This window comes from Melospiza georgiana, chromosome 14 (assembly GCF_028018845.1).
Source record: "Melospiza georgiana isolate bMelGeo1 chromosome 14, bMelGeo1.pri, whole genome shotgun sequence".
Lineage (NCBI taxonomy): Eukaryota > Metazoa > Chordata > Aves > Passeriformes > Passerellidae > Melospiza > Melospiza georgiana.
In genome coordinates, this window is record NC_080443.1 from 19,680,671 (window position 1) to 19,694,994 (window position 14,324).

The window sequence follows — 14,324 nt, forward strand, 5'->3', positions numbered from 1 at the left end:
AGCCCCATCCAAAGGGAGATGGCACAACCAGGATGGAAATGTTCCCCAGGCAGGGAGGGCTTGGGGAAGTGGTGAAACCAAAGAGTTCCACTGAATTCCCAACAGGAAAAATATCCTGCAGTGGGACAGAGGGAGATTTCCTTCCTTCCAGCACCCAGAGCCACTCAATTGAAGTGGCCACAATGCAGGGACAGAGGCACAACTGTGGCACCAGAACAACAGCCTGAGGTAGAGCTATTGAGGAAGGAAAGGCAGGACCTGGGCACTCCACTGCTTCAAGATGATCTCAAATTAAAATCATCAGGTCACACTGAAAAGCATTAAGGTGCTTTGACATCAATTCTTGGACTTCAAAAAAAACCAAAGTACCAATTAGAAAGCTGGATTTAGCATTGCCAAGCCAGGTTGTGGCTTCACTGAATCCCATCAGGAATCAAACAGAGGGAGGAAAGATTCCTGAAAAGATTCCTGAAACACAACCCATGGAGATGACACAGACAGAGCTGCTCCTCATCAGAAATCTGGTGCAGGAATTTAATCTGCTAAATACAGCAGAGCATACAGGCCAGAGAGAAAAGTGCCCGAGAGCAAATTAGGTTTAGTGGGATGTGAGAGGTCAGTGATCCATGGGGCTGCTGGGTCACAGCTCCTGGGAAGGGCTCAGAGCTGGCAGCTCACACAGCAGCTCTGCTTGGTCCACAAATCAATTCCCACCCCACTGGACCTTGTTACCATAAGGTGCAATAAAAACAAACTGGTCCCCACTGGTCCTGAGGCTGGGTGAGTGTTTTTATAGGAAAATTCATCTCAAGGCAAAACTGAAGAGAGCTCTGGTGCTCTGAGTTACTGAAATAAAACCCTTTCTCAGTGCTGTGTTTTGTCCACACTGTCCTGGCACTGCTTTGAGGAATGGTTTGGGTTTTTGCCCTCCTAATCCCACTGGGAGGGTCAGCTGGGCTTTATCTAATCTTGCCTTCTGTTGATGTGATCAGTTTCCTGGGATCAATTGGACATTTTCACCTAATCTGCTGTTCTTGCCAGTCTTGAGACACTATTGAATTCCCTTCTCCTGATAGATTATTAACAGGGGAAAACAAAAGCTGCCAAAGCTTCTACAGTTGTTAAAATGTTTTGGAAAACATCTTCTGGCTCCTGGTGTCATTACAATGGGATTCTGTGGCACCCACATCAAACATGGAATGTGCAGCCAACAGAATGGAAAGAGATCCTGGAAGTCATTTTTGTCCTTCTCCTCTCACCCAAGGAGAAAGGAAGAAGATAAAATGTCTCTGAGACAGCCTAGTTCCCTTCCAGCTCTCTTCCCAGACATCAAATAATTCCCTAAAAGGACCTGATCAGTCCTGATACTTTTCTTTGCTTCCCACATCCTCTTTCTTTAAGAATTTTTACCCAGGATTACTAATTCATGCAAGGCACTGAAAGAGCATTTGAAGAACCACAGAACAATCCAGAGAAGGAGCAGGGGAGGATCTCTCCTGTCCTTATCTTTAACTGCCTTAATAATCCCTTCTCGACCCCTGCCTTAGAACAAGAGTTAATATCACTTCTTAAAAAAAAAAAATCAAAACTAAAACCCCCCAGAGCTTTCCTGGGGGCAGTCAGGGAAGGGCTGGATGGCAGGGGAGCTGCTGGGGTGCTGCTATGGGCTGAGCTGGGGGCGGAAGGACGAGCGCACGGTGCGGTCCATCAGCGGCTGCAGCGGGCGGAAGTTGTCCACCATCCTCCTCTCCTCCTCCCCGTGCGACGAGAACAGCAGCGTCCTGAAGGCCTCCAGCTGGGAAGCACAAAGGGCCACTCCTGTCACCTCCCAGGAACTCCCCAAATGGGGAATTCGTGGCAAAGGACAGGAGTTTGTTCTCAGAGAGGGGAGTGAAACCAAAAGTAGCGCTGGGTCTGTGTTCTCAGGGGTTTTAGCACCCACATAGGATGGTAGATCGTCCTGTTACCCACACCAACATAGAATTATCAGTCACCTGCTGTCCTCAGGGAAATCAAATCCCAAATGTGGCACCAAAGTTAGTGCTAGGTTTGTGTTCTGAGGGGTTTTAGCACCCACATTGTCTGATAAAGATTGTCCCATTACCCACATCAGCATGGAAGGATTATCAATCATCTGCTATCCTTAAGGAAATCAAATCCCAGATGTGGCACCAAATGCAGCACTAGGTTTGTGTTCTCAGGGGTTTTAGCACCCACATCTGCGGGTATCCACACCAACATGGAAGGATTATCAGTCATCTGCTATCCTCAGGGAAATCAAATCCCAAATGTGGCACCAAAGTTAGTGCTAGGTTTGTGTTCTGAGGGGTTTTAGCACCCACATTGTCTGATAAAGATTGTCCCATTACCCACACCAGCATGGAAGGATTATCAATCATCTGCTATCCTTAAGGAAATCAAATCCCAGATGTGGCACCAAAGTTAGTGCTAGGTTTGTGTTCTGAGGGGTTTTAGCACCCACATCTGCGGGTATCCACACCAACATGGAAGGATTATCAGTCACCTGCTATCTTTAGGGAAATCAAATCCCAGATGTGGCACCAAAGGTAGCACTAGGTTTGTGTTCTGAGGGGTTTTAGCATCCACATTGTCTGATAAAGATTGTCCCATTACCCACACCAGCATGGAAGGATTATCAGTCATCTGGCATCCTTAGAGAAATCAAATCCCAGATGTGGCACCAAAGGTAGCACTAGGTTTGTGTTCTGAGGGGTTTTAGCACCCACGTCTGTTGACATCCACACCAACATGGAAGGATTTTCAGTCACCTGCTATCCTTAGGGAAATCAAGTCCCAGATGTGGCACCAAACGTAGCACTAGGTTTGTGTTCTCAGGGGTTTTAGCACCCACGTCTGTTGGTATCCACACCAGCATGGAAGGATTATCAATCATTTGCTATCCTTAAGGAAATCAAATCCCAAATGTGGCACATCTGAAAGATCTATTCCCACTCAAATACTTCATCCAACCTCCATTTACAGACTCCCTGGCACCCAGAAAAGAGGGAACCCCAACAATCCCCAAGTTGTTGTCTCACTGGTTTACAACTGGGATTAAAATAAAGCAGCAGATCAGCTTTTAATGCTCACAAGGCCATTCCAATGGTAAATCACTGCTATGATAGTGAAGAGCCAAGAAAAAAAAGAAAAAATGAGAAAATTTTCAGTTTAAAGGAATGCCACACTCTGCCTGCAGTTCTCTGTTAACAATCTCCATGTCACAAAATCTTCCCTTTTTCCCTTCTCTCCACAAAAAAGGCTGCATCATGCTAAGGAGAGCAAAATTATGAGAATTCCAATAAGTTCCTAAAACCCCCCAAGTTTTCAAGGGGCAGCTTCCAGAACTGTATCACATATCAAGATAAAACTCTTGAGAATAGATGGAAAAGTTGAAAAAACATCTTGGAGAGGTCTTTCAGTATCAGTGGCTGCCAATGCCAGGATTCCTCCCCAAATCCTGGGTGGAAACAGTCACAGATCTCTGAAAACACTGAGAATGTTTGTGTTTTCACAGAGAATTGCTGGCAAACTGGTTCTGAGCACCTTTGTGGCAGCAAGAGGTGTGATCTGAAAGGAAAATTGAGATTTACCTGATCCTCATCCACCTCGATTGGCTTCTTCTTAATGATCCACGTGACTGACTCAGTGAGGGGAGGAGTGGTCAGGGAGCCAGCGTAGGTCCAGTAATCAGGGCAGGAAGGGAGCAAGCACGAGGGATCAAAGACATCAAACTCGATCACAGTGTCCTAAATAGCAGCAAAAAAAAACATTTTGAAGGATGTTTTTAAGGTGTTTTGAGAAAAAACTGACCGAAATTTGAAAAAGATCTTGACAGTTTGGTTAAAAATTGCGTTGTGTGTGCATGGGAAATGGGATGTTGGGAATATTAATAATGCTATTATTTGAAACACCCCATATTTGTGTAAAATTGGGTTTGATGTGTAAGGGGCAGCTCGAAGCAGACAGAAGTTAAATATTTCTACTGTCCCCACATTAGGAATTTAGTGCAGGAGAAACAAGAAGTGAGAAGGATCGGTGGCCTAAGGCTTTGTGGGAGCTGATGCAACCAGGAAAAAGAAGGAAGAAGTGGTGGGATAAGTTCAGGTAGCTGTGCCAGATACTTAAAGACTGCAAACAAAAAGTGTTTTACTTTTCACCATGTGATTTTAGGCAGCAGGAACAGGACTGAAGCTTAATTTAAATCAAACACTGCCATCTCCAGAATGTTCATTCCCACTTGTGGGATATCAGGAGCTTCAAAACCCACACAAACATTGCTCCAAGGGGAGTTTCAGGATATACTGGGGGATCTTGGCTAAATTTCTTTTAAATTCACATGCTGTAAATTATTATATTATCACAATAGATGTACATTCAGATTTGGGGAGGTCTTCTGGCACTGAACTGACATGTTTGGTGTTTATCTGGCAGAGCTGTCACTGCTCTGATATAAAAACTTGTTTTATTTGGATTTTACAATCTCCTTGCTGTGAGAAGCAGTGGCACAGCGACTTCAGCTGGATGAGATTAGAAGCTGAAGTGGTCGGTGTGGTTTTTTGAGTGTACTTTCAGAAGGGAACGGGCAGGGGAAGGAGGAAACGCTTCTGTCAGAGACTCAGCGCTCCCTCTCCTGGCAGGAGCCTGCCAGGAACGATCCCATTCCCTCAGCAGAAAATTCAGTGTTTATAAAAAAGAAAATAACCTCCTCGAAGATCAGACAAAAATCAAAGAGCCTTGATCCCACAATAAATAAACTCTCACTTCAAGCATGTCCTTGTAAGGGAAACAATCTCAAGAGCAGCATTTCTTCAAGAGGTTTGGAAAGCTTCCAAAGTATCCAATTCCTCCTGAAAAATCAGCCTCCCTTCCCACTTCCAAGGGTCCATCAGCCCCCTCCTCCCAGTAAAATTTAAGGAAGAAAGATTTTCTGGGTGTGTTGTGGTTCTGCAAGTGTTCTTTCTGCTGGGTGACAATGGGTGGGACACCCCAGAGCACTGACCTTGTGTCTGACTGCTGGCAGGGCATCCACCAGGGTCTGCAGCCCCTCGTGCCGTGCTCCCAGCTGCAGGGACAGGGAGGGGTTGGACAATCAATGAGCTGATCAATAATCAATCAGTTCTACCTATCAGCCTTAGGATTTTTTCATAACAATCACAGGATATTTAGGGCTGGAAGGGAGCTCTGGAGATCATCCAGCCCAAGGCAGGAGCAGCTGGAGGAACACATCCAGGTGGGTTTGGAATGTCTCCAGACAGGGAGATTCCATATCCTCCCAGGGCAGCTGCTCCACCCTCAACAGAAAGTTCTTCACATTGAGGTGAAACTTTTTTAGTTTCTGGCCATTGCTCCTTATCCTGTCACTGGCACCATTGAGCAGAGCCTGGCACCATCCTCTGACACCCCTTGGGAACATTGATGGGATTGATGGGATCCCCTCTCAACCTTCCCTTAATTGCCCTAAATTGGCTTTAACAGAATGCAAATGGAAAGGCCCCATCACAGCTGGTCCCACAGAACAAAATTACCTTTAAGAACACTCCAATAACAGCCAGGCCATTCCCTTCCATCACAGCTTCCTCAAAACTCGGGTACTCCACAGCATTCCAGTGCACCAAGTGCAGCTGAAAGAGAGAAAAGGGAGAAATCAGCCCCTGCCCAGAGCACAGACACCACACCTGACTGCTGATCCTGGCAGGGTCAGGCACTCAGGGAGCTCCTCAGAAACCACAGAAATGAGGAACAAAGTGCTCTTGGTAAATAATGGTCCTTCCCTTCCTTTTTTCTCTTTTTGCTTTAAACAATAGTTAGGACCCACTGCATTTAAAAGAGGTTTAGTCTGTGGCAGCCTCCAGGAATGCTGGTCACAGGCACAGACAAAGCTCAGTCTTCCATCTCTTTCCTCCCTTCCCAGGAGCAGAGCAGCCTGTCCTCCTGAGGAACAGCCTCCTGCACACAACAACCTTCCTCTGCACTGCTCACAGCCAGTACATTGAGGGCTTTTGTGTGATAAATAAATGCCCCAGCCCAAAAACTCAATCACAGCCTCCCTGTTAATGAGGATCTTGCCAAGCTGGCAGCAGCACCATGAACACACCAACAGGAGAGAAACTCTGCTTAAAAATAACCCATCATCACTTGACAACTTCTCCTTTGGCAAAGAACTCTGGTCAAAGCTGTCACAGTTTCACATTTTCACTGACTTCATCCTCTTTATTGAAGCTTTCTTCCTTAGCAGTTACTTAAGTATCAAAGTTTTGCTATTTTAGTAACTGTTCATCAGTTGCAAACAGAAAATAAGGTGTTGTTTTATAAGAGTATATGTTTGTTTCTCTGAAAGATTTAGTAACAATAAACAAAGTGATTTTTCACTTTCAGTCCAATTTTCAGGCTGTTCTTCTCCAGAAAACACAGTAGAGATGAATTTTATAGAATAAAACAGCAGATGAGCTGTAGCACTTCAAAATAAACTGCAATGCCTGAATTTGGGAGTTTTCACAGACACACCTCAATTTGGGAGTTTTCACAGACACACCTGAGCTAAGTATTTGCATTATTGAGGACTTCTTCTCATACCTCTGCTGGGTAAAATTTACAGTCAACTGTGTGCTCTGAGCCCCAGTCATTGACAGCTCCCCAGTGGAAGTGGAACTGCTTTAGCCTGTACTGGTTTTTCAAGGGGCCTCCAACGATGACTAGAAAACAAAACAAGACACACATGTTAATAAATATGATTTAAAATTGGCCAGACAAGTCAATCCTTGGAAAAAATTGCCCAGGAAAAAGTGCAAGGTGGAGCAACTCAAACAGTGCCTGACTACACTTTGCCATGACCACATTACTCAAGCAAGCACATTCTGGTTCTCCCCGCACCAAACTGGAGATGAGTGAAGTCTCCTCATCCATCTCCCCTCGAGGGAATGTTTTCCCAGCTGGCACCAAGGCTGGCACAGTCACAGTGGTGAGTGTCACATTGTCACCCCTCTGTCACAGCAGGAGTGTCAGGACTGCCTGACCAGGTGACACAGCAGTGACACATCTATTAAATGCATTCAGTGACGTTCCTACAAGGATCTGTGAAAAATGTTGACATTTCTCATGACAAGACTTCAAAAAGCAAATAATGCCAGACAAATCTGTGTATTGAGTCAAACGTTCAAGTCTCCCGCAAGCTACAAAAATCCCAACATCTTTTTCTGCTTCAGCACAGCTTCCAGACTGCACACACAAGGGCCAGCCAGAAACATGTTTTGTTGTGCCCACAAGCTGTTCAGGAAGGATTTAAACATCCAGTCTGCCACTGGGCAAGTTTCTGAAAGATTTAATGCCCTTTTCATCAATGAGTAAAGGTCAAACTTCATTCTGCTCTGCTGATTTCAGAAGGCCTCCCATCCTTCTGCAAACACATGAATGAAGTCCATGCCCAGCTTTCTGCTTCCACTCATTCCCTCCCTTACTGGACCAAAACCATCCTGCAAAGTCATCTTGCTAATTATGAAATGAGAACATGTGGTAAATGAGAAACCCTAATTGCTTCCCAAGGGCTAATAACACTTATGGAATCAGGGAACCATTTAGGTTGGAAAAGAGCTTTTCCAAGGGTTCACCCAGCACTAAACCATCAGCAGCTGCTGATTTTTACTGAACTTTAGGACATGGGGAAGTTTTACAGCAAACTTTGCTATAAAGCACCTAATCCCAACACTGCTCTTGGAAATAAGTTAATCACTTCCATGCTAAGGAGAAAACAATGAGAGGCATTAAGAGATTTTCTTGTATTATTTTTTTCCTGAAAGCCAGCCAGCAGGTTTGAAATCTGAACCAGACAGGCCTGTGTGTGAAAGAGGAATAAATTAAAAGGAACTGGGCAAAGTGACATTGAATTAATTTCATCCCCTGAATGAATGCAATGCTGACCATCACTGGGAGATCACAATGCCCCATCTCTGAAGTGTCCAAGGCCAGGCTGGACAGGGTTTGGAGCACCCTGAGGGACAGGAGGGTGTCCCTGCCACGGCAGGGGGTGAAATGGGATCAGCTTTAAGGTCCTCACCCAAACCATGCTGGGATTCTGTGCTGGAGAAGGGGTGGGATAAGCATGTGGGTGACACAGCCAAGCCTCTCAGAAGTGAAGTTTCTGTGCTCTAACACCATCCACTCCTGTGTTTGTGATGATGCAAACCCATAAGTGACTACACATTTGTGTAAACAACCACATCCACCTGAGTATTTGCCTCACAGATAACTTCAGGCACAGACACGTGTATGGACTCAGGTTCCTGCAGTGGTCACCAGAAAGTGACAGGAAACAAACAGAAACTTCAATCCCTTCAGGAGCATCTCCTCTCAAATTACAACCTTGACAATTTCAAAACAAAACTGAAGTTTGAGGGGCTCTAACAGCAAGAACCACTTCAGGTGTTTCCTGCAGCCCTGGCTCTGGTTCAGCCTCGTTTCTGGTGGCACCACACACAGACAGAGCACATGCTGTACATACCTTCCCTCACCCTCTTCTTCCTCCTGCTCTACCTTCAGCTTTAGCCCAAGTCTTGCATTGCAAACCCCATCTCAGGATTCAGGCATTTCTGGCTATCCTGGGTGTCTTTCTCATCTTCTCTTTCGACTGTGGTGCTTTTGTTTGCTCCCAAGCTTTCTTCTCTGGATTTCTATGATTGTTAGACAGAAGCTGGCAGTGAGAAAAACCAGAAACAGCAAGAGTGAAGAGAGAAAGGTGGAGGAGAGAGGCAGGCACCTGAAAACTGGGGGTTATACAGCAACACCTCACTGTCTGTTGCTCTCTGTCATTTTGGAGCCCTGTCACTGATTGATGCCATCCTACCCTTCATGGACTTAAATTCATTTAAGGAAGATGAGGATGATGAAAAGGCAGCAAATGCTCACAGGGAAAGATTTACCTCAAGGAAAGTCTCACAGACAAAGCAGGTAAGATCTTTCAGAGGTGAGCACCTGATGATTGCAGCCTTGCCTTTATGCCACACAAACTGCTCCTGTGCAATTAAATATTGCATCTTTCTGAATCCCCTACAGGCAATTCCCCTTCCCACTAAACACTTTTCAGGATCTTATCCTCAACAGATAGTGGGGTGTGGCTTAAAAAACAAGAGGCCGTTTGATGAAAAGCAAAGCCAATCTAAAGTTAGTAAATGAAAATCACTGATGAGGTAACAAGTGATGTCTGTCCTCTAACCCAACCTCACCGAAAAAAAAAAACAGCACTTCATGATATCAGTGCTTAAATGAGCAAGGACAAGGATATTCCCTCTTGGAAATGGATATTCGGAGTGAACAGCTAGAAACAAGATAAACAAAACGAGCCCCAAACACACACAAGCTCCCTGCATTCCACCACCGCTGTTTGTTGCTGCAGTGTTTTATCAGCCTCTTTCCAAACATCAACCACAAATGTTGTTGTTGTGCAGACCAAGTGTTTGTTTGTGTGCTGGAGGCTCCCTCCCCGAGGGCATTGCTAAATCCCTCAGGAAGCTGGAGGAGCTCTCATGGTGAGCAGTCATTTAAAACATAAACGGCTCCAATCCAACAGGTTCAAACTTGCTCAGGGTCCTTCAGTTTTCCCCTGCAGGACACATTGAGCAATCCTGTGCTTCACAACAGCCCTGACCAATTGCTACCAGCTCACCCACCTTTATGAAATACCTTTATATTCTCCAATATCCTTCGGTAAAAGCAGCTTTTAGAAAGAATAGTGGACAGAAAATCTGGGGTATGGGAGCAATATTTTGATTTTAAGTCAATTTTTTTACTCTGTTGAGCTGCTCAGGTCAGAGGTTTGTTCACATGAAATTGCTGGAATGCACGGTTGGGTTTTCCATGCTCTCCTGCTTCCCCTAAAACAACAGGGATACACACACACACACCTGCTCCTGAGGGCAGAGCCCAGTGTTATTCCATTCCCTAGAACCCCACAGAGATAAGCCTGTGTGCTTTCCAACTGCAACTCATTTGGCCGCTGATTATTTCAAGTGCAGTAAATATCTTTATTAGCCCCACAGAAGATAAGTGGCAGATTACCTCAATAAAGAGCAGTGAGGGAATCAGGTTTCACATTGAGTAAGTACACACAGAAATGGCTGAAGATTGACTCGTGTGGGTAAAGTTTATTACAAAACCTACAAGGCAGGGCACTGGGGCTTGTGAAAGGAGTTTCAACACACAGCAGGGGATTTGTGCACAATGCCCACGGGTAATAAAAACACTGTAAATGTGAAGTCTGTATGGAATTTCTTCATCGTGATTCCCACCACTTTAAACCCAGCATTTTTTTACTGTACTTTCATTTTCAACATCAGGTCTTACATCACACAGGTATTTCTCCTCTCTTAACGAGACATTAGATAGATTTTTTTTTTTTCCCTGAGATTTTACTTACTTGATCTATCAGCAGAATCATCAAACTCCACCAGGAAGGAGTAGCCATTGTTCCAGATGTGCAGACAGGTGGTGGGGTCGTAGCTGATTTTCAGAGGCTTCAGGAAGGGATCATAAACACTGTCCCTCCACTGGATGTTGATGGGAGACTGGCGGGTGCCCCCGGGAATTGTCAGCGGGCTCTGCCACAGCGGATGCACTGCAAGACGAGGGGCAGAGTCAAGCTGATGCAGGATACAGAACTTTCTGGCAAGGGAAGGTGCTGTGTCACCAAAGGCTAATTCGAGTCAGCTGGTGCCCACGAAAGCAAAAGAAAAATAAAACATTCCAGCTGCATGACTCAAAGCCAAACAGGGAAGTGCAGTAATTTGACTTAGAACCGTGTCAGTACCTTTCTGCCTTTGCAGAATGCTCTGCAAAGAAACGGTCCCCTTATTTCCCAGAAAGAGAGAATGCTTCCCCATTATTGCCAGATTTTAAGGCAGCTTTGTTCCACAGCTTTCTTTACACACCAGCACCATCAGCTGAGCTGGGAGTGCTCCAGACATGGGATAATTCCCACTGGGAAGCAAAACATGCTCTAGAAGAAAACACAAGCAGAGGGGTTACCCCACAAAGAGGGGTTTAGAGCTTCTGCAGCAGGAGTAACCCAAACCACACCGATCCTGACCAAAACTGCTTCGTGCAGATAGCTCCTGTCAAGCCCAAACCCAGCAATTCTGGGGGCAGCTTGGGTCTGGCACAATCAGAACAGGTACATGAATTACTTCCACAGGACTTTATTCTGCTTAAAACCAGAACTGCCGCCTGTGTGGAGCTGTTCACTTCACCCGGTGACCCGCACACAACCCGAACCCCAAATCGCGATGCTTCGAGCATCACTTTACAGGCTACTTCACTGGATACCTGGGTCTTTTAAACAAGCAATTGAAAATAAATTAAACCTTCAAACCATTCACACGAGGGGTGGCCTAAAAACTTCCCTCCCGCCCCGGTTTCCCTCAGTGAAGTGCAAACTGTGGAGCTCCGTAAGGTCAACTCAGGCAAAGGCGGCGCAAAACACTCCCCGTATTTATTTAAAACGCCGCCACTTCCTGAAGCTTCAGCGGAGGACAAAGCCAGGCAGAGCTCGGCGTCTCCCTTTCCTACACAGAGCTGGGCAGCGATGGCGGGACAGCGGCAGGGCGGGCAGGGGGGCTGAGGGAGAGCGGCACTCACGCGCGTCTCGCAGGCGGTAGGAGCAGCAGGCGCCGAGGCTGCACCGGCGGCTGCCCGGCCGGGAGGAGCAGGAGGAAGAGGACGAGGAGGTGACGGCGGCCGCCCAAGCGCGGCGGAGCAGCGGCAGCATCGCGGCGGAGATCGCGGAGCCGCCGCCCAGCCCGACCCGGCTCGGCGCGGCCCCTTCCGGCACGGCCTCCCCGCCATGGCCCGGGGGCGGGCTGGGCCTGCCCTCGGCGGCTCCTCACGCTGGGACAGCCCCGCAGCAGCGGGAGCAGCTCCGGGCACGGTGGGGATGGGAATTTCCCGTGCTCAGGGTGGGCCCCGTGCCCCTGTTAAAAGCGCGTCCGCTCACAGCGAGCGGGGCCCTTCACATCAAAAGCGATTCCTTCGCACCGAGAACATCCCCTCAAGAGTATCGCCTCACCCAAAAGTGGCTCCTTACACCAAAATAGTATTTACTCCCTCATGCCAAAGTGTTTCTCCTTTATCAAGTGTTTTCCCGCACATAGAGTGTTTATTCCCTCGCATCAAAAGTGATTCTTCCACATTGACTACATCCCCTTGCACCCAACAAGCATCGCCTCACATAAAAAGCACATCCCCTCACACCAAAATAGTATTTACTCCCTCACATCGAAGCGTTTCTCCTTTATCAAGTGCTTTTCCTCACATACTTATTTAATCCCTCACATTAAAAGTGATTCTCTCATTGAGTACATCCCCTCACACCAAGTGAGCACCACCTCACATCAAAAGTACATCCCCTCACACCAAAGTGTTTCTCCTTTATCAAGTGTTTTCCCTCACATATAGTATTTATTCCCTCACATCAAAAGCGATTCTTTCTCATCAAGTACATTCCCTCACACCAGATGAACATCACCTCACCCCAAAAAGCATCCCTTCATATCAAAAGCGCATCCCCTCACATCAAAAAAGTATTTATTCTCTCACATCAAAATAGTATTTATCCCCTCACAACAAAGTATTTCTCCTCACACCAAGTGCATCCCCTAATGCCAAAAAAGTGTTTATGCCCTCACATCAAAAAAATGCACAGAGGTGAGTGGCCTTGGCACAGCAGGGTTCCCTCTCCAAGCCACATTTAGAAAAGTTATGAAAAGTTAATATTTACATTTACTTTTTTTGGTGTCAGAAAGGCAAAAATAGTCCCACCTTGGATGGTGAAAGGGTCAACTCAACTGAACTCAGTATTCACCTGGCCCTGCCTGAGGCAGAGAAATCTCAATGAAACTGATTAAAACCTTCATCACTCCTTCTGTTCCAGCTGCCAGTAAAAAACACATAAAAGATAAAATTAAAGGAAAAAAGGAAAGCCTGTAGAAAGCTGAAAGCATCATTGAAAGCACAGAGATAAAGTAAGAGCTCTAATTTTTGCCAGTTCTCTTGGGCAGCCAGGAGCAGAACACCAACCCTTCATCTTGCTGTACAATCATATTTCTTAATTACTCTCTTGAAATCATTTTGAAAATCTGCATTTCTCTTTTTGAGATTTTTTTTTTGTCTTGTACTTTTGAATTTTCACAAGGAACCTGATATAACACTGAGAATGTTTTACTGAAATGAAGACAGGACCAGATACTCAAGCAGAGTCAAGCAAGAAGTGTTTGCCCTGTTTCACCAACATTGCATAAGAAGTTTCCATTGCATTCACAATATAACATGTTTAAAGTACTGAGTTGAGTAAGAGCAGGTTGAAATCTGACCAACAATTTGCTTTGAGTGGCTGCATGATCACAAACAGATCATCAGGAGATGTACAAACAGCTTGTGATGTCAGGATGTTAAACCAGGTTTAAATTTCATTTTACTTCCTCCCTGCAGTATTTTTTGTGTAGCAAAACTGCAAGCAACTGAATTTTTTGACTCTCAACATTTTTTAGGGTGGCTAATTGAACTATTCTCAAAAGAAAGCCTCCTGTAGCTTAAAAAGATGGATAATCAATGAGATTGAAAAGACCTGCTGCCATAAACATCATAATCCAGTCAGTCTTAATCACAGTTTAACAGTTTAATCATGGTTAGGCAACTCTTTAGGCATCTCCTGGTCATCAGGACAGACCAGATGGGCTTCAGGTGTTTTATATTCAGCATCAACAAGAGATACTGGGGCTTATTCTCATCTACCAACAAACTATTGTCATTCCTCCACCATTCTCCCTCTGTCCATTCTTCCAGGATGTACCCTCTAAACACACCTGATAACCTTGGGCAGCTGAGAAATTACATCTACACCTGGTTGTGTAATTACAGAAAATCACAGAAAATTACAACCATCCCTTTTCTGTATGTTAAAGCTGATGAAATAAAAAGCCTCAAACTCCACTGCTTTATATTCTGCCATTGAGACAACCTAACTTCATTAAGCTTTTTGGTGGTTTGATCCTGCAAGGTTTTGCAAAATGCAAAGTTTTTTTACAGAGATTTTTGCTAAGCTGAACAGAGCAAGTCACTTCTTGTGGGCTGAGCTGCACAGCAAAAAGGAAGTTAATGACACACTCTCAGCAATGATGGGCTGGTGAGGTACACAACTAAAGAGAAATAACTTTGACGTGCAACACTTTTATTTCCCTCCTGCATCACTCACAGAATCTCCACACAATTTTTTACATGCACTTACTACTTCTTCCTGAGCATGAAGGTCAGTAAAACTTCAA

General features: G+C 45.5%; 1 protein-coding gene across 1 annotated transcript; it reads right to left on the reverse strand.

Annotated features, from left to right (window-relative positions):
- Nucleotides 1–298: 298 nt before the first annotated feature.
- On the reverse strand, nucleotides 299–11,808 carry CA5A (carbonic anhydrase 5A). Its single transcript, XM_058034321.1, has 7 exons — nucleotides 11,644–11,808; nucleotides 10,427–10,624; nucleotides 6,595–6,713; nucleotides 5,547–5,642; nucleotides 5,021–5,083; nucleotides 3,612–3,767; nucleotides 299–1,795 (listed from the first exon to the last, which is right to left on the reverse strand). Exons 1-7 carry the CDS (start codon nucleotides 11,771–11,773, stop codon nucleotides 1,661–1,663), a joined length of 897 nt encoding a protein of 298 aa, XP_057890304.1. The 5' UTR covers nucleotides 11,774–11,808; the 3' UTR covers nucleotides 299–1,660.
- Nucleotides 11,809–14,324: the final 2,516 nt, after the last annotated feature.

Bases quoted from the DNA above. Each gene is read 5' to 3' on its own strand.
- CA5A (XM_058034321.1), bottom strand. From the start codon at position 11,773: ATGCTGCCGCTGCTCCGCCGCGCTTGGGCGGCCGCCGTCACCTCCTCG. The intron at 5,643-6,594 runs GTATGAGAAGAA...TCTCTCTTTCAG, and splicing joins GTAAATTTTACCCAGCAGAG to CTGCACTTGGTGCACTGGAA. The intron at 1,796-3,611 runs GTAAATCTCAAT...TGTGCTTCCCAG, and splicing joins TCGAGGTGGATGAGGATCAG to CTGGAGGCCTTCAGGACGCT.